Source organism: Ranitomeya variabilis, chromosome 3 (assembly GCF_051348905.1).
Source record: "Ranitomeya variabilis isolate aRanVar5 chromosome 3, aRanVar5.hap1, whole genome shotgun sequence".
Lineage (NCBI taxonomy): Eukaryota > Metazoa > Chordata > Amphibia > Anura > Dendrobatidae > Ranitomeya > Ranitomeya variabilis.
The window spans coordinates 13,333,590-13,355,040 of NC_135234.1; the positions used below are offsets into that span (position 1 = coordinate 13,333,590).

The window sequence follows — 21,451 nt, forward strand, 5'->3', positions numbered from 1 at the left end:
GGTCAGTAGCGTTGTCGCCTGGGATTAGTCTGTGCGTCCCGTCCTTGTCCTGGGAATCATCCAGGTGTTTTCTAGCTCTAGATTGTAGGTTCCAGGTAAATTTCCCTGCTGTGGATTTTACTGCAGACTTTAACCCTATAATATCTTGGGGGTATTCACAGGTAACACCGTGGTTTGGGTGAGGAGTCCCACATTGTATTTGTATAAGAAACTCCAGAATCTTTGCTTTCACGTGATACTACAGCGCTATCTGCAATATTGGGGTGCAACATTGGCGCGACGTCTGGGGGCGGATGATGCATTTTACGTCCAAGTTCTGAGTCCATATCGTTAGGTGAGAGGACAAATCAAGGAGTATTCTGCTGCGGTCGTCTCTTTTCTTCTATTTTCGTTCATTGGCCTCTTGAATGGGATACAGGGACTTTTCTTCATGTTATCGCTCCTCTTACCAGTCTCATCCCGTTACATTTATCCTTCAGGGTAAAGTGAGGCATTCAGAGGCTTTTCTTTATGTTATCACCCCTCCTACTAGTCACGTAGTGTTAGGGAAGAGTCACATGGCCGTATAAATCAGACGTAGATTGTAATGTAAGGCTCGGACTGGCGGACTGGCCGGCAGCTCCCCCGAGCCGAGCATGACAGTATGTATTTCTGTGCAGCTGTTACACTCGGGATGGGAGAGCCGCAGGGCAGTCGAGCATTGTGTTGCGCTCTCTGACCGAGTTATATGGCCAATCACATCCTGCTAAATTCATCCTGTAAGGAAAAGAGGAGGCATTCAGAGGCTTTTCTACATGTTATCACACCTCCTACTAATCACACAGCGTTACTTGTAACTCTTCTCGATGGCCATACCTGTTACCAATCACATCCTGTTACTGACATCTCTCACTGTACAGCCGCCAGTGATACCAGGGTGAAGGGGAGGGATGCAGGAGCTTTTCTTCATGTTATCACCCCTCTTTCTAATCACAGTGTTACTTTCAACTCTTCTCGATGATGTTACCCCTTACCAATCACATCCTGCTAAATTCATCCTGTAAGGAAAAGGGAAGGCATTCAGAGGCTTTTCTACATGTTATCACCCTTCCTACTAATCACACAGTGTTACTTTCAACTCTTCTCAATAACCATACCTCTTACCTATCACATCCTGTTACTGTCATCTCCCTCTGTAAAGCCTCTAGTGATACCAGTATGAAAGGGAAGGCTACGGTAACCTTTCTTCATGCTATCACCCCTCTGTCTAATCACAGTGTTACTTTCAACTCTTCTCGATAACCATACCTCTTATCAATCACATCCTGTTACGGTCACCTCCCCCTGACAGCCTTCGGTGACACTAGGGTGAAGAGGAGGGATACAGACGCTTTTCTTCTTGTTATCACCCCTCTGTCTAATCACAGTGATACTTTCAACTCTTCTCGATAACCATACCTCTTATCAATCACATCCTGTTACGGTCATCTCCCCCTGACAGCCTTCGGTGACACTAGGGTGAAGAGGAGGAATACAGACGCTTTTCTTCTTGTTATCACCCCTCTGCGTAATCACAGAGTTACTTTCATCTCATTCCCTATACAGTCTCCAAAGTCCAAAGGGGGAAATAGCCAAACTTTTCATCTTGTTTTCAACCTTAACACTCACAGCCTGTTACTATCATCTTTGTCCTTGTTCAGCATCTCTTGACATACAGGAGCTTTTCATTCTGTTATCACCCCTCTTACCCACATCTTGTTACTTTCCTCTTTTCACCTGAATATTTTCAGGGGCAGTATATTGGGACTCTTCTTCCTGTTATCATCCCTTTTAGCAATCAAGCAGCATATCTTCCCTTTCATTCTGACAATTAATGCATATCTTTTTATTTTTTACTAATGAGAAGCTGAGCAATTACAGATCCAATCACCCCGAGCTCCTAATTAATTGATGTTTGTGACACTTGAAGTGCAAAGATTTGGTATTTTCTGTTCTGGCCATTATGTGTTCAGAGGCGTGATCTCTGCACCTCCTGAACTTAGTTTTTTTGCTGGGAGTTGTTGTTCTTTTCAACCTCTGTTTAGATTAAACGTTTTGCAGCAGACATGAATTTATAAACATTTATTTGCAAAACCTATGGAGCGAGGTGTAAAAATGCACAAAGGTCGCAGATAAGTGTAAAGTGCTGGGTGGCATCATAGCAAGCGGCTGCTTTCAGAATACTTATGTATGGGGGGAATAATATGATATTTTTTCATTTAATACTCAGGGTTTATTTGTTTAAGTCACAAGCGTCAGAATTGATCCCTGACAATGAAAGCATTTTGGTTGCATCTGTTACTAAAAGGGTCGTCCGGTTTAAAAAAAAAAAATGTATACGTCTCGTTAAGAAATCCAGAAATAAAGGGGGGTCTTCTGTGCCGGATCTTTATGTATTAGCAAGAGTGAGGAGCAGTTGTGAAGAGCGACCTGTCCGGTCCTACAGATAACCCAGCCATGTGAATGAGCAATGCTTCATGTCCCCTGCAGGGGCGCTGCAGGGAAATTAACCACTTACCTCTAAATAATAATAATCTTTATATAGCACCAACATATTCCACAGCGCTTTACAAGTCAGAAGTTCATATACAACAGTCATAAGTAACATAGATAAAGATAATGCAATAGTTAAAGCCAAATAATGACACCCGTGCCCGTAAGCGCTTACAATCTACAATGATGTGGGGGAGACAAAAGTACAGGGGCTTATTTACAATGGTGGTCCGGCCATCTGGAGGGAGTGCGGGGTAGATAAAGGCTGCATGAATTAATCACCGGCAGTATTTGTAGTGCTTTTGTGAGCGATGGAGTTTGATGGAGGGTTAGGATAAGAGAAATAGTGAATAGGCTACAGTAAGTATAACAGGACTTAGATTAGGGAATGTGACAGGCCGCTCTAAACAGATGTGTAAGTTGTGGTTAGTCCTAATTTCGTGGGGTAGAGCATTGCAGAGGATTGGTGCAACTAGGGTGTCACCAGTGTGTCACGTCCTCCTGGGAGATCAGGGGTTAGAAGATAATAATAATAATTTTTATTTATATAGCGCCAACATATTCCGCAGCGCTTTACAAATTATAAAAAGAACACTGCACATTGTGAATCACAGATCTTCCATTTAGCCTGTGTGTTTATGTCCCATATTAAATGGATTTTGTTTCCTTTGGTGCTAAAGAGGTTGATGACCCTTTCTATGCTGGTCAGAAACCTGCAGCTCCATTTCAGCTGCTTCTGATCTGGTAATTTCCTCTCCCTATAAAACCTTGCCTGACCTTCTCCGTCCTGCCAGTGAAAGCTTTGCTTCCTTGCTGCTTGGAATGCTATGCTGAGTTGGAGATCATTGTTGCTACTGGAGATTGTTGCGTGCTGTTTTGGGTGTATGCTTTCCTCGATGTCCTATTCCCATTTGGTTGGTACACTCCTATCCTTCCCTATATACCACTTTACCATTGGTGTTTGTATGTTTGTTGCTTTCTGTTATCCCTGTTTTGTCTTTGTGTCTTGCTTACCTTAAATTTCTGTCCCATGCCTCATGGGGTGGGAGAGGGATTAACAGGAGCATAGTAAAGTCATAGACTCAGGCCTCCCTACCTTCAAGAGTACCCTCGGGACAGGGATAGTTAGGGCCCCAGCTCCAAGGACAGTTTGAGGTCCCCCCTTTCTTACCAAAGTCCGTCACAGCGTGACATTCGGAGAAGTGTTGGAGATGGGAGTGGGAGGTACGGATTAGAGCGGATGTTAGTGAAAAGTCACCTTGGGATGGTAACAAGTGGGTAGGTCAATAAACAGAAATGAGGGAGATGTAGGGGGCCGCACTGTGGAGAGGACGGGTAGAGTGATAGACATAAATGAGGGAGGAGATGTAGGGGGGCCGCACTGTGGAGAGGACGGGTAGGTGATAGACAGAAATGATGGAGGAGATGTAGGGGGGCCGCACTGTGGAGAGGACGAGTAGGTGATAGACAGAAATGAGGGAGGAGATGTAGGGGGGCCGCACTGTGCAGAGGACGGGTAGGTGATAGACAGAAATGAGGGAGGAGATGTAGGGGGGCCGCACTGTGCAGCGGACGGGTAGGGTGATAGATAGAAATGATGGAGGAGATGTAGGGGGCCGCACTGTGGAGAGGACGAGTAAGGTGATAAACAGAAATGAGGGAGGAGATGTAGGGGGCCGCACTGTGCAGAGGACGGGTAGGATGATAGACAGAAATGAGGGAGATGTAGGGGGGCCGCACTGTGCAGCGGACGGGTAGGGTGATAGATAGAAATGATGGAGGAGATGTAGGGGGGGGCCGCACTGTGCAGAGGACGGGTAGGGTGATAGATAGAAATGATGGAGGAGATGTAGGGGGGCCGCACTGTGGAGAGGACGGGTAGGTGATAGACAGAAATGATGGAGGAGATGTAGGGGGGGCCGCACTGTGGAGAGGATGGGTAGGTGATAGACAGAAATGATGGAGGAGATGTAGGGGGGGCCGCACTGTGCAGAGGACGGGTAGGTGATAGACAGAAATGATGGAGGAGATGTAGGGGGGGCCGCACTGTGGAGAGGATGGGTAGGTGATAGACAGAAATGATGGAGGAGATGTAGGGGGGCCGCACTGTGCAGAGGACGGGTAGGTGATAGACAGAAATGATGGAGGAGATGTAGGGGGCCGCACTGTGCAGAGGACGGGTAGGGTGATAGACAGAAATGATGGAGGAGATGTAGGGGGGCCGCACTGTGGAGAGGACGGGTAGGGTGATAGATAGAAATGATGGAGGAGATGTAGGGGGCCGCACTGTGCAGAGGACGGGTAGGTGATAGACAGAAATGATGGAGGAGATGTAGGGGGCCGCACTGTGCAGAGGACGGGTAGGGTGATAGACAGAAATGATGGAGGAGATGTAGGGGGGCCGCACTGTGGAGAGGACGGGTAGGGTGATAGATAGAAATGATGGAGGAGATGTAGGGGGGGGCCGCACTGTGCAGAGGACGGGTAGGTGATAGACAGAAATGATGGAGGAGATGTAGGGGGCCGCACTGTGCAGAGGACGGGTAGGTGATAGACAGAAATGAGGGAGGAGATGTAGGGGGCCGCACTGTGCAGAGGACGGGTAGGTGATAGACAGAAATGATGGAGGAGATGTAGGGGGCCGCACTGTGCAGAGGACGGGTAGGGTGATAGACAGAAATGAGGGAGGAGATGTAGGGGGGCCGCACTGTGGAGAGGACGAGTAGGTGATAGACAGAAATGATGGAGGAGATGTAGGGGGGGGCCGCACTGTGGAGAGGACGGGTAGGTGATAGACAGAAATGATGGAGGAGATGTAGGGGGCCGCACTGTGGAGAGGACGGGTAGGTGATAGACAGAAATGATGGAGGAGATGTAGGGGGCCGCACTGTGGAGAGGACGGGTAGGTGATAGACAGAAATGATGGAGGAGATGTAGGGGGGCCGCACTGTGCAGAGGATGGGTAGGTGATAGACATAAATGAGGGAGGAGATGTAGGGGGGCCGCACTGTGCAGAGGACGGGTAGGTGATAGACAGAAATGAGGGAGGAGATGTAGGGGGCCGCACTGTGCAAAGGACGGGTAGGTGATAGACAGAAATGAGGGAGGAGATGTAGGGGGGCCGCACTGTGGAGAGGACGGGTAGGTGATAGACAGAAATGAGGGAGGAGATGTAGGGGGCCGCACTGTGCAAAGGACGGGTAGGTGATAGACAGAAATGATGGAGGAGATGTAGGGGGGGGCCGCACTGTGGAGAGGACGGGTAGGTGATAGACAGAAATGATGGAGGAGATGTAGGGGGGGCCGCACTGTGCAGAGGACGGGTAGGTGATAGACAGAAATGATGGAGGAGATGTAGGGGGGGGCCGCACTGTGGAGAGGACTGGTAGGGTGATAGACAGAAATGAGGGAGGAGATGTAGGGGGGCCGCACTGTGCAGAGGACGGGTAGGGCGATAGACAGAAATGATGGAGGAGATGTAGGGGGGCCGCACTGTGTAGAGGACGGGTAGGTGATAGACAGAAATGATGGAGGAGATGTAGGGGGCCGCACTGTGCAGAGGACGGGTAGGTGATAGACAGAAATGATGGAGGAGATGTAGGGGGCCGCACTGTGCAGAGGACGGGTAGGGTGATAGACAGAAATGATGGAGGAGATGTAGGGGGGCCGCACTGTGCAGAGGACGGGTAGGGCGATAGACAGAAATGATGGAGGAGATGTAGGGGGGCCGCACTGTGGATTGGATGGGTAGGTGATAGACAGAAATGCTGGAGGAGATGTAGGGGGGCCGCACTGTGCAGAGGACGGGTAGGGTGATAGAAATGATGGAGGAGATATAGGGGGGCCGCACTGTGCAGAGGACGGGTAGGGTGATAGACAGAAATGATGGAGGAGATATAGGGGGGCCGCACTGTGGAGAGGACGGGTAGGGTGATAGACAGAAATGATGGAGGAGATATAGGGGGGCCGCACTGTGGATTGGATGGGTAGGGTGATAGACAGAAATGAGGGAGGAGATGTAGGGGGGCCGCACTGTGGAGAGGACGGGTAGGGTGATAGACAGAAATGAGGGAGGAGATGTAGGGGGGCCGCACTGTGCAGAGGACGGGTAGGTGATGGTGAAGAGCGGCTGCATCTGAATATCGATTAGCCAGATGGACGACCCTGGCTGCCGTATTAAGGATGGACTGAAGAGGGGAAAGTCGCGTGAGGGGGAGGCCAATTAATAGAGCGTTGCAGTAGTCCAGGCGGGAGTGGATCAGGGCGACAGTGAGGGTTTTTGTTGTTTCTATAGTGAGAAAAGGGCGGATTCTAGAGATGTTCTTTAGGTGTAAGCGGCACGAGCGGGCAAGAGATTGTATGTGGGAGGTGAAGGAGAGATCGGAGTCAAACATGACACCCAGACAGCGCGCATGCTGCCGGGGTGTTATTATGGTGCCGCCCACGGAGAGGGAAATGTCAGGTTTAGGGAGGTTAGTAGATGGCGGGAGCAGACGAAGTTCAGTTTTGGAGAGGTTGAGTTTCAGATATAGAGCAGACATGATGTTGGAGACTGCGGACAGTCAGTGGTGTTCTGTAGTACAGCGGGGGTAAGGTTGGGGGATGACCTGTATAGTTGTGTGTCATCAGCGTAAAGATGGGGCTGTGTGGAGAGAGAAGAGGGCCCATGTCTGAACCCTAAGGGACCCCAATAGTGAGCGGAAGAGAAGAAATGGGAAAGCGAACGATACACTGATGGAGCAGTCAGAAAGATAGGAAGAGAACCAGGAGAGAGCAGTGTCCTTAATGCCTATTGATTATAGCATAGAGAGTAGGAGATGGTGGTCAACAGTGTCGAAAGCTGGAGAGAGGTCAAGAAGAATGAGCAGAGAGTGGTCACCGTTACGTTAGATGTCTAATTACAGCTCATCATTAAGGGTTGTGACCTCTAGATACATTTTATGATAAGCTTATTGTTGTGATATTGAAAAAAGTAGACAATCCCTTTAATGACTATTTTTTCTTCTTTTTATCTGTAAAGTTGCGGTGTAGAGATTTATAACTTGCAGTACCATCCTGCATCTGTAGGTGTCAGTGTTGCATGAGTGACATAGCTCTAGCAGACAGCTGAAGCTACAGCGACACTTAGTGGCACTACAAGGAATTGCACCCAGACTGTGACTAACTCTAGAGGACTTCTGAGGAATTATAATTATTGTATTTGTAAGGAAATCATTGAAAAAAAATGCAGGTTTATGCAGACATTAATCATAGTTTTCAAGATCTCTGCTTGAAGTCATTAAAAGGAAATAATAACTGTTTACTACCAAAGGATGACAATCAGTCCTGGTCATGTGCAGACACACAGGTACAGTACAGTTAGCTGCACTGTGTGACCATCACATGACCAGGACTGGTCTTCATCCCCCCCAATAATCGCTTTCTATTTTTTTCCCCCCATCAGTCTCGTGAAATAAATGGGATAAGAAGAGGGGGGCTGGTCCAGAGACTGGGATATGATGGCAGCTGTGCCCAGGCCAGTACTAGCCAACGGACCAGCGGACGACAGTCCCATGCCCAGAATAGCCTCTCTGGAACAGCCCAGGGGAAACGATGAGGAGCAGAAGGCCAGTGTAAGTACCTTGTGAGCTGCCACCTTCTCTGTGCCGTCACGGTGATGGCGGTGATTGGTTCCTGGGTGGTAGCGTCTGTTGGGGCCTCATCTTGCCCCCCCTGCTTCATCTTCTTTTATACTTCTTGCTTTTTTTCTTGCTCCCTTAGTCTCTATGTGACTGCAGATTGCCAAATCCTGTGGGCGAGCAATATGCAAACTGTCAGGAATCCCCCCCGGCTTCCGCAATATGCAAACTTTCAGGAATCCCCCCCAGCTTCCGCAATATGCAAACTGTCAGGAATCCCCCCCGGCTTCCGCAACATGCAAACTGTCAGGAGTCCCCCCCGGCTTCCGCAATATGCAAACTGTCAGGAGTCCCCCCCGGCTTCCGCAATATGCAAACTGTCAGGAATCCCCCCCGGCTTCCGCAACATGCAAACTGTCAGGAATCCCCCCGGTTTCCGCAATATGCAAACTGTCAGGAATCCCCCCCGGCTTCCGCAATATGCAAACTGTCAGGAATCCCCCCCGGCTTCCGCAACATGCAAACTGTCAGGAATCCCCCCGACTTCCGCAATATGCAAACTGTCAGGAATCCACGCGGCTTCCGCCCTGTGTGACCAGACGGATGTGATCAGCAGATCGTCATAATTGGGAGAAGCAGGAAAGTTTCTCATCATCACTTGTCCTTGTCCTGCCGTCTTGGAGCAGGAATTAGAGGAGAATCCTGGCAGTTTTTTGTATTTTGCACACTGGCAGGATTTGGTGCAAACCAAAAAATTCCCTGTCATTAATCTCGTTACTGTTATTTACAATCAGTCTGTGCCATTCACACCTTCGGCTTCAGCATATAATACAGTCATACAGTGCCCATATAATACAGTGCCCATATAATACAGTCATACAGTGCCCATATAATACAGTCACACATTGCTCATATAATACAGTCATACAGTGCCCATATAATACAGTCACACATTGCTCATATAATACAGTCATACAGTGCCCATATAATACAGTCACACATTGCTCATATAATACAGTCATACAGTGTCCATATAATACAGTGCCCATATAATACAGTCATACAGCGCTCATATAATACAGTCATACAGTGCCCATATAATACAGTCATACATTGCTCATAATACAGTCATACAGTGCCCATATAATACAGTCACACATTGCTCATATAATACAGTCATACAGTGCCCATATAATACAGTCACACATTGCTCATATAATACAGTCATACAGCGCTCATATAATACAGTCATACAGTGCTCATATAATACAGTCATACAGTGCCCATATAATACAGTGCCCATATAATACAGTCACACATTGCTCATATAATACAGTCATACAGTGCCCATATAATACAGTCATACATTGCTCATAATACAGTCATACAGTGCCCATATAATACAGTGCCCATATAATACAGTCACACATTGCTTATAATACAGTCATACAGTGTCCATATAATACAGTGCCCATATAATACAGTCATACAGTGTCCATATAATACAGTCATACAGTGCCCATATAACACAGTGCCCATATAATACAGTCATACAGTGCCCATATAATACAATCATACAGCGCTCATATAATACAAACACGGGAGCCGATACATCAAAGTGTTTATACCAGAAACCTGCTCTAAACGCTTTGAATAGTTGCAAAATTGTGCAAAAATATATTTTTTTACATGCCAGCTTCAAGCTGCCCCCCATGTGCTGGGGGTGGGACGGCGTGGCGCTGTGGAGGGAGCAGCACATAGCTACGCTCGCCCGTTAAACTCATGGAAAATGGCCGCGTTTCTTAAGCCAGAAATGTTACTCCAGTCTCCGACATGGATGTGCGCGGCACGGACAAGATGCACCAAATTCATGACCTGGCGCTTTCCTTTTAATGGATCAGGCGCATTACTCCTCCACGCCACTGGCAAAGGAAACACCCGGCCGTAGTGCCCAAATACTGCAACCATACGGTGGCCGGAGTTCAGGGCGCCACTGGGCCGTGTGGACTGTGTATATCTCAGATCTGCCGGCACAGGACGAGGGGCTCAGACTAGCAGTCACTGGCGCCTGTATGTCAGTGGAGCGGGATGTCCTGCACCGCACCCATATTATTATTTCATGTGACATATAGTGCATGTGCCGCCCCCCACTACGGTGACCTTTCATGTATTGTCTAAGGTTGCTCTGCTCTGCTGATTACACATAAAACCCTGCAGCAAATGTTCTCTGAGGAATCGTGGATCTTTCCAGACCAATGTTTCCACATTCAGGTTAACCCTTTCACTGCACTGGGAGCAGTTGTCACTTATGTAAATCCTTTGGGTTGATGCCCTGTATACACCAGTGAATGCGCTTTACCTCTTCCATTCAAGACGGGCTGTAAAGCTTCATTATCGAGCTTCCAGAGCTCCAATCTTGGGATTGTTGGGGTTCCCAGTGGTCGGAACCCAGCGATCACCCGACTATGGATAAGGGAAAGCTTGTTGTTTTGGGAATAACCTTCTAAGAGTATAAGATTAAAACCAGCTGCATAATACAGGGTCACTCCCCCGCTCTGACTATGGAGGCCTGGACACCACGAGCCCCTGAGGTGTCCTGTGCTGGAATCAAATCCTGTGTGCTGCTCGCTGCCGCCTCCATGGATCGGACTTGTTTTTCTAGCACATCCTACAGATGATGGCTCAGATCTGGGAATTTGGAGACAAGTCCTCACCGTGATTTCTTGCGTCACATGTTTCAAGACACCTTTACACCTTTCTTTCATAGCTGCATTGCTCTGCGTCTCCTTACACCTCTCTATTATAGCTGTAATGCTCTGCATCTCCTTATACTTTTCTATCATAGCTGCAATGCTCTGCATCTCCTTACACCTTTCTATAATAGCTGTGTTGCTCTGTGTCTCCTTACACCTCTCTATTAAAGCTCTAATGCTCTACGTCTCCTTACACCTTTCTATCATAGCTGTGATACTCTGCGTGCCCTGACACCTTTCTATCATAGCTGCGATGCTCTGCATCTAGTTCCATCTTTCTATCATAGCTGCGATGCTCTGCCTGCCCTGACATCTTTCTATCCTAGCAGCGATGCTCTGCCTTCCCTGACACCTTTCTATTTTAGCTGTTATGCTCTGCGTCTCCTTCCACCTTTCTATCATAGCTGCGATGCTCTGCATCTCATTACATCTTTCTACCTTAGCTGTTATGCTCTGCATCTCCTTACACCTTTTTATCATAGCTGCAATACTCTTCGTGCCCTGACTCCTTTCTGTCCTAGCTGCGATGCTCTGATCTGAATGTCCTTACACCTTTCTATCATAGCTGCAATGCTCTGCTTGCCCTGACACCTTTCTATCATAGATGCGATGCTCTTTATCTCCTTCCACCTTTCTATCATAGCTGCGATGCTCTTTGTCTCCTTCCACCTTTCTATCATAGCTGCGATGCTTTGCGTCTCCTTACATCTTTCAATCATAGCTGCGATGCTCTTTGTCTCCTTCCACCTTTCTATCATAGCTACGATGCTCTACGTCTCCTTACATCTTTCTATCATAGCTGCGATGCTCTTTGTCTCCTTCCACCTTTCTATGATAGCTGCGATGCTCTGCATCTCCTTACACCTTTCTATCATAGTTGCAATACTCTGCGTGCCTGACTCATTTATGTCCTAGCTGCGATGCTCTGATCTGAATGTCCTTACACATTTCTATCATAGCTGCGATGCTCTGCCTGCCATGACACCTTTCTATTGTAGATGCGATGCTCTTTGTCTCCTTCCACCTTTCTATCAGAGCTACGATGCTCTGTGTCTCCTTACATCTTTCTATCATAGCTACGATGTTCTGTGTCTCCTTACATCTTTCTATCATAGCTGCGATGCTCTGTGTCTCCTTCCACCTTTCTATCATAGCTGCGATGCTCTGCGTGCCCTGACTTTCTTCTTCTATAACTGCTGCCATCACACCTGCTATTCAGTGGTCCCCTGACCTGGTATGCTAGCCCTGCAAAACGTAGTGTTGCACACCTCACATTACAGATGCATCACAACACGATTTATACTCGCGACATAGTATAAAACATTGCGTGTCATATAACAGCAGATACAACACATCGGCTTCTCATCTGTTACTGTCTCGTATCCACCCCAGACATTCACTATTATTCGCTGTCCGCGGTCCAGCATTGCACACACCGTTCCATATTATACCTGTATGGCTGGAGTATTTCCTTTATGAGCGGTATCTGATCACCAACTCCATAAACCTACAGGATAAGTATGTGGCGTAATACATAAATCCACCTTCGGATGGCGTTGTCCTGTCCTGTTTAGCACTGATGCTCTCCTACGTGGACAGTTCCTGATCTTCTGCCCTATTGGGGAATTTGGACGTAGGGGGATAATATCCACTTGCTATTTTTGCCTCTTAAGACTTGGTGTGATCATGTGTTACATGGACACCTGATGTATATATAATACACCCCAGGCAGGTCACTGCCAACTCCACAATAACACAAAGAAAAGGAACCACCACCAACAATTGTTTATACAGGCTGATTGGATGCCCAGGTAGCGTATGGTTTCATGGGTGCGGTTTACAGAGTAAGAGGAACAGAGCTATTATATTTTATATATTTAATCTAGAAAGATAGGCAGTTTATAAAAAATACACAAAGATGTTCCAAAATGAGAACAAAACAATACGATGTATACAATTGTATACAATAAAAATAAATAACGAAAGAAAACTACTAACCCTGATGTCATGGAAATGGCTCAGAGCTTAAAGAAGGGAAGCACTCCGATTGGGAAAATGGTGCTAACATAAGGCAAATTATGTCTTCCAAGGACAGACAAAGACAGAGACCCAATCTTTCATTTTTATTAGGTCAATGCTATGCCACATACCTCCCTTTGATGACCTCACATGGGGGCTGTTTGTGGGATGTGCTGGGCCGGTTAGAATTTTATGAGATCCCCAACTTATATCATATCTTCGCCCCTGAAGGTCCCAGGCGTTAGATATTGTCATATTACACCCTTAACATAGAGATCAAACATAACCTGTATAGCATCATGTATCGGACTGTTATTAAGTTGGAGATGTTTTAGTGACCCCACAGCGATAGGAGTGAATACATCAAGCATTTCGCTTCCCTACGACTCCGAAAATATATCTCTCATAATTTTCAAATCAATTCAAACCCCAATATTCCCAACTGGACACTGGAGTTGGGCTCTCTAGCTGCAGTTGTTCAGTTTTCTTTCATCATGGGAAGCTCTTTCCTGGAGAGCCATAGTTCTCCTCCTCTTCATAAACAGATCTCATTTTGGTATCTGGGAAAATATTTCCTGTTTAATTCCCTGGCCAATACAGGAGATCTCTGCTTCAATGGTTGTTTTAATTAGTCTCTCTTTCCCTTCCCAAAATGTTCAATGTGAGACCTTCTTCAAAAGGAGTTTGAAGTGTCAGCTCTTCCTCCCTTCTGGAGAGGTCTTATGGATTTTAATTTTTCTCTATAACACCTGGCATTTAGCAATCAGCCCATTTTTGTGGAAGACGCTCATTTTCAAGATGACTGCATGCTGTCAGTGAATGGAAACATTCTTGTGTACACTCAGAGTAATATACAGAATAATGGGGTCTCCTGTGTAGGAAGCTGTCACCCCATCAAATTGTACCTTGTGGGGTCCTGACTGATCGCCCGCTGTGGAAATCACCGGTGACTGTAGATCTGTCATCTCCCCCAGGTCTCCAGCTCTACCTACAAGCAGAGGAGTGAAGAGTTTCGCCGACTGTTCAAGGACTTACCAGAGAGCGAGAGACTCATAGTAGGTGAGCCAGACCTGCGACCACGTGTGTATGATGGTCATGTGTACATGTATGATGCTCTGGGCAAAAGCCAATGTAAATGTATGATGATGCAGTGACCTGTGCACATGTATGATGGTGCAGTGACCTGTGCACATGTATGATGGTGCAGTGACCTGTGCACATGCATGATGGTGCAGTGACCTGTGCACATGTATGATGGTGCAGTGACCTGTGCACATGTATGATGGTGCAGTGACCTGTGTACATGTATGATGGTGCAGTGACCTGTGTACATGTATGATAATATAGAGACCTGTGCACATGTATGATGGTGCAGTGACCTGTCCACATGTATGATGGTGCAGTGACCTGTGTACATGTATGATAATATAGAGACCTGTGCACATGTATGATGGTGCATTGACCTGTGTACATGTATGATGGTGCAGTGACCTGTGCACATGCATGATGGTGCAGTGACCTGTGCACATGTATGATGGTGCAGTGACCTGTGTACATGTATGATAATATAGAGACCTGTGCACATGTATGATGGTGCAGTGACCTGTCCACATGTATGATGGTGCAGTGACCTGTGTACATGTATGATAATATAGAGACCTGTGCACATGTATGATGGTGCAGTGACCTGTGCACATGTATGATGGTGCATTGACCTGTGTACATGTATGATGGAGCAGTGACCTGTGCACATGTATGATGGTGCATTGACCTGTGTACATGTATGATGGTGCAGTGACCTGTGTACATGTATGATGGTGCAGTTACCTGTGTACATGTATGATGGTGCAGTGACCTGTGTACATGTATGATGGTGCAGTGACCTGTGTACATGTATGATAATATAGAGACCTGTGCACATGTATGATGGTGCAGTGACCTGTGTACATGTATGATAATATAGAGACCTGTGCACATGTATGATGGTGCAGTGACCTGTGTACATGTATGATGGTGCAGTGACCTGTGTACATGTATGATGGTGCAGTGACGTGTGCACATGTATGATGGTGCAGTGACCTGTGTACATGTATGATGGTGCAGTGACCTGTGTACATGTATGATGGTGCAGTGACGTGTGCACATGTATGATGGTGCAGTGACCTGTGTACATGTATGATGGTGCAGTGACCTGTGTACATGTATGATGGTGCAGCGACCTGTGTACATGTATGATGGTGCAGTGACCTCTCCACATGTATGATGGTGCAGAGACCTGTGCACATGTATGATGGTGCAGTGACCTGTGTACATGTATGATGGTGCAGTGACCTGTGTACATGTATGATAATATAGAGACCTGTGCACATGTATGATGGTGCAGTGACCTGTGTACATGTATGATGGTGCAGTGACCTGTGTACATGTATGATGGTGCAGCGACCTGTGTACATGTATGATGGTGCAGTGACCTCTCCACATGTATGATGGTGCAGTGACCTGTGCACATGTATGATGGTGCAGTGACCTGTGCACATGTATGATGGTGCAGTGACCTGTGTACATGTATGATGGTGCAGTGACCTGTGTACATGTATGATGGTGCAGTGACCTTTGCACATGTATGACGATGCAGTGACCTGTGTACATGTATGATAATATAGAGACCTGTGCACATCTATGATGGTGCAGTGACCTGTGCACATGTATGAAGGTGCAGTGACCTGTGCACATGTATGATGGTGCAGAGACCTGTGTACATGTATGATGGTGCAGTGACCTGTGTACATGTATGATGGTGCAGTGACCTGTGCACATGTATGAAGGTGCAGTGACCTGTGCACATGTATAATGATGCAGTGACCTGTGCACATGTATGATGGTGCAGTGACCTTTGCACATGTATGATGATGCAGTGACCTGTGCACATGTATGATGATACAGTGACCTGTGCACATGTATGAAGGTGCAGTGACCTTTGCACATGTATGATGATGCAGTGACCTGTGCACATGTATGATGATGCAGTGAAGTGTGTACATGTATGATGGTGCATAGACTAATAATGACCGGAGTGCCCCCATACTGAATAACACTAATAATGGCTGGATAGCTTCCCCCATAACCTCGCCGCCCGTGGCTGGGGTGGCAGCCCCCTGAGTCTCTAGGTTACAGTGTTCCACAGCGCCCCCTAGGGCAGAGGTGTGAGGACGAGGTGCGGATCACACTGGTCACCTCTGTGGATATAAACTCTGCCCTTTTATTTCCAGATTACGCCTGTGCCCTTCAGAAGGACATCCTGCTCCAAGGACGTCTCTACCTCTGTGAGAACTGGATCTGTTTTCATAGCAACATCTTCGGATGGGAAACTTCGGTAAAAACCGCACCCATGTGACCAATGTTCAAAGGTTGTGTGTGGGGCGAGAACGGCCACCCCAAGAAGGAAGCACAGTGCCCCCACAGGTCCGCTGCAATGTGTATAATGGCCACACCAGGGTCAATGGGGGTCTAAAGGCGTGGGATAAAAAGGGGCATATTGGATGATTCCTCTATTCCACTTCCATCTATTAGCAAAAGTCTACAAAGTTCCATCTCTGGTGGTCCGGGCACGTCCATTCATTATAGAGCCTATTTACCGTATATACTCGAGTATAAGCCGACCCGCGTATAAGCCGAGGAACTGGGAAAACTTAATGACTCGAGTATAAGCCTAGGGTGGGAAATGCAGCAGCTACCAGTAAATTTAAAAAATAAAAATAGATGCCAATAAAAGTAAAATTAATTGAGACATCAGTAGGTTAAGTGTTTTTGAATATCCATATTGAATCAGGAGCCCCATATAATGCTCCACACAGTTCATGATGGGCCCCATAAGATGCTCCATACAAAAATATGCCCCATATAATGCTGCACAAAGGCTAATAATGGACCCATAAGATTCTCCATAGAATAATATGCCCCTTATAATGCTCCATAAAGGTTGAAGGCCCCATAAGACTCTCCATAGAATAATATGCCCCATATAGTGCTGCACAATGGTTGTTGGCCCCATAAGATTCTCCATAGAATAATATGCCCCATATAGTGCTGCACAATGGTTGATGGCCCCATAAGCTTCTCCATAGAATAATATGCCCCATATAATGCTGCACAAAGGTTAATAATGGACCCATAAGATTCTCCATAGAATAATGTGCCCCATATAGTGCTGCACAATGGTTGTTGGCCCCATAAGATTGTCCATAGAATAATATGCCCCATATAATGCTGCACAAAGGTTGATGGCCCCATAAGATGCTCCATAGAATAATATGCCCCATATAGTGCTGCACAATGGTTGATGGCCCCATAAAATTCTCCATAGAATAATATGCCCCATATAATGCTGCACAAAGGTTGATTGCCCCATAAGCTTCTCCATAGAATAATATGCCCCATATAATGCTGCACAAAGGTTAATAATGGACCCATAAGATTCTCCATAGAATAATATTCCCCATATAATGCTGCACAAAGGTTGATGGCCCCATAAGATGCTCCATAGAATAATATGCCCCATATAGTGCTGCACAATGGTTGATGGCCCCATAAGATGCTCCATAGAATAATATGCCCCATATAATGCTGCACAAAGGTTAATAATGGACCCATAAGCTTCTCCATAGAATAATATGCCCCATATAATGCTGCACAAAGGTTGATGGCCCCATAAGCTTCTCCATAGAATAATATGCCCCATATAATGCTGCACAAAGGTTAATAATGGACCCATAAGATTCTCCATAGAATAATATTCCCCATATAATGCTGCACAAAGGTTGATGGCCCCATAAGATGCTCCATAGAATAATATGCCCCATATAGTGCTGCACAATGGTTGATGGCCCCATAAGATGCTCCATAGAATAATATGCCCCATATAGTGCTGCACAATGGTTGATGGCCCCATAAGATGCTCCATAGAATAATATGCCCCATATAATGCTGCACAAAGGTTAATAATGGACCCATAAGCTTCTCCATAGAATAATATGCCCCATATAATGCTGCACAAAGGTTGATGGCCCCATAAGCTTCTCCATAGAATAATATGCCTCATATAATGCTGCACAATGGTTGATGGTCCCATAAGATTCTCCATAGAATAATATGCCCCATATAGTGCTGCACAAAGGTTGATGGCCCCATAAGATGCTCCATAGAATAATATGACCCATATAGTGCTGCACAATGGTTGATGGCCCCATAAGATTCTCCATAGAATAATATGCCCCATATAATGCTGCACAAAGGTTGATGGCCCCATAAGACTCTCCATAGAATAATATGCCCCATATAATGCTGCACAAAGGTTGAAGGCCCCATAAGACTCTCCATAGAATAATATGCCCCATATAATGCTGCACAAAGGTTGATGGCCCCATAAGATGCTCCATAGAATAATATGCCCCATATAGTGCTGCACAATGGTTGATGGCCCCATAAGATTCTCTATAGAATAATATGCCCCATATAGTGCTGCACAATGGTTGATGGCCCCATAAGATGCTCCATAGAATAATATGCCCCATATAATGCTGCACAAAGGTTAATAATGGACCCATAAGATTCTCCATAGAATAATATGCCCTATAAAGTGCTGCACAATGGTAGATGGCCCCATAAGATTCTCCATAGAATAATATGCCCCATATAGTGCTGCACAAAGGTTGATGGCCCCATAAGATTCTCTATAGAATAATATGCCCCATATAATGCTGCACAAAGGTTGATGGCCCCATAAGATGCTCCATAGAATAAAATGCCCCATATAATGCTGCACAATGGTTGATGGCCCCATAAGATGCTCCATAGAATAAAATGCCCCATATAATGCTGCACAAAGGTTGATGGCCCCATAAGATTCTCTATAGAATAATATGCCCCATATAATGCTGCACAATGGTTGATGGCCCCATAAGATGCTCCATAGAATAATATGCCCCATATAGTGCTGCACAAGGGTTGAAGGCCCCATAAGATGCTCCATAGCATAATATGCCCATATGCTGCTGCTGCGATAAAAAAAGAAGAAAAAAAATGACATGCTCACCTCTTGTCGCTGGGGGTCTGATGCCGGTGTCCTCAGCAGGCGGGGACACCGGCGTGCTATGAGGCCCAGGTGCCAGAGTCGCCGCTGGCTCAGACCCCCGGCACTTGCGATATTCACCTGTCCCTGTTCCACCGTCGTGCGTCGCTGTGTCTTCCGGCTCTCTGCAGTGACTGTTCAAGCAGAGGGTGCGTGCTAACCACGTCATCGCGCCCTCTGACCTGAACGTCACAGCCAGAGGACGCGGTAGATCACAGTGCGGCGGTGGAACGGGGACAGGTGAATATCGCATAGCTCACCCTCCGCCGTCCTACTCACCCTATCCTGGCGCGGTCTCTCTGCAAGTCCCTGCTCCGGCAGCTTGTTCCTATGTTCAGCGGTCACATGGTACCACTCATTAAAGTAATGAATATGCGCGCAACGCCATATTCATTACTTTAATGAACGGTACCACGTGACCGCTGAACATAGGAACAAGCTGCAGGCACCAGAGACCATCTGAGAATCAGGGACGTGCAGAGACGCGCCGGGAGGGTGAGTATGATGTGACAGCCACCACTCCTGCAGCTCCCCCTCCGACCCCTGGGACAATGACTCGAGTATAATCCAAGAGGGGCACTTTCAGCTTAAAAATATGGGCAGAAAATCTTGGCTTATACTCAAGTATATATGGTATTAAAAAAACTGTGCAATACCTATGTTGTCCTATGGGGGAGCTCTAAAGAAACTGAACACTTGTTCCTGGTCTCCCCAACAGATCACTGAGGAGGGGCTTTATTTGGAGTCAATGTTGCATTAGCAACTTTTCAGCAGTTTTTCTGTGTATACAGTTAGTTCACTGGTGTTATCCTGGCACTGAAAAAAGTCTCCCTGTAGATATGTATACTGCTCCGAGAGGTCACCTCCATGACCAAAGAGAAAACGGCTCGTCTCATCCCCAATGCCATCCAGATCAGCACCGAGAACGAGAAGGTAATGTCCGCAATTCTGCACTGCACGAGTGTACATTGGGGCAGTATTATAGTAGTTATATTCTTGTATATAGGAGCAGTATTATAGTAGTTATATTCTTGTACATAGGGGCAGTATTATAGTAGTTATATTCTTGTACATAGGGGCAGTATTATAGTAGTTATATTCTTGTACATAGGAGCAGTATTATAGTAGTTATATTCTTGTACATAGGAGCAGTATTATAGTAGTTATATTCTTGTACATAAGAGCAGTATTATAGTAGTTATATTCTTGTACATAGGGGCAGTATTATAGTAGTTATATTCTTGTACATAGGAGCAGTATTATAGTAGTTATATTCTTGTACATAGGGGCAGTATTATAGTAGTTATATTCTTGTACATAAGAGCAGTATTATAGTAGTTATATTCTTGTACATAGGGGCAGTATTATAGTAGTTATATTCTTGTACATAGGAGCAGTATTATAGTAGTTATATTCTTGTACATAGGGGCAGTATTATAGTAGTTATATTCTTGTACATAGGGGCAGTATTATAGTAGTTATATTCTTGTACATAGGAGCAGTATTATAGTAGTTATATTCTTGTACATAGGGGCAGTATTATAGTAGTTATATTCTTGTACATAGGGGCAGTATTATAGTAGTTATATTCTTGTACATAGGAGCAGTATTATAGTAGTTATATTCTTGTACATAGGGGCAGTATTATAGTAGTTATATTCTTGTACATAGGGGCAGTATTATAGTAGTTATATTCTTGTACATAGGAGCAGTATTATAGTAGTTATATTCTTGTACATTGGGGCAGTATTATAGTAGTTATATTCTTGTACATTGGGGCAGTATTATAGTAGTTATATTCTTGTACATTGGGGCAGTATTATAGTAATTATATTCTTGTACATAGGAGCAGTATTATAGTAGTTATATTCTTGTACATAGAAGCAGTATTATAGTAGTTATATTCTTATACATAGGGGCAGTATTATAGTAGTTATATTCTTGTACATAGGGGCAGTATTATAGTAGTTATATTCTTGTATATAGGAGCAGTATTATAGTAGCTATATTCTTGTACATAGGAGCAGTATTATAGTAGTTATATTCTTGTACATAGGGGCAGTATTATAGTAGTTATATTCTTGTACATAGGGGCAGTATTATAGTAGCTATATTCTTGTACATAGGAGCAGTATTATAGTAGTTATATTCTTGTACATAGGGGCAGTATTATAGTAGCTATATTCTTGTACATAGGAGCAGTATTATAGTAGTTATATTCTTGTACATAGGGGCAGTGTTATAGTAGTTATATTCTTGTACATAGAAGCAGTATTATAGTAGTTATATTCTTGTACATAGGGGCAGTATTATAGTAGCTATATTCTTGTACATAGGAGCAGTATTATAGTAGTTATATTCTTGTACATAGGGGCAGTATTATAGTAGCTATATTCTTGGACATAGGAGCAGTATTATAGTAG

The 21,451-nt window shown here is 45.5% G+C and overlaps 1 protein-coding gene across 3 annotated transcripts in view; it reads left to right on the forward strand.

Annotated features, from left to right (window-relative positions):
* The window catches only part of GRAMD1C (GRAM domain containing 1C), a 159,655-nt gene that overhangs the window by 62,024 nt on the left and 76,180 nt on the right, over positions 1 to 21,451 (forward strand). For 2 of the 3 annotated variants that reach the window (XM_077293690.1, XM_077293692.1), the window contains 3 exons: positions 13,876 to 13,960; positions 16,171 to 16,274; positions 19,866 to 19,961. In XM_077293690.1, coding sequence (XP_077149805.1) covers positions 13,876 to 13,960; positions 16,171 to 16,274; positions 19,866 to 19,961 — 285 coding nt within the window. Of the gene's footprint in view, positions 1 to 7,954; positions 8,124 to 13,875; positions 13,961 to 16,170; positions 16,275 to 19,865; positions 19,962 to 21,451 lie in introns of all 3 variants that reach the window. The other variant, XM_077293691.1, reaches the window with a different exon arrangement.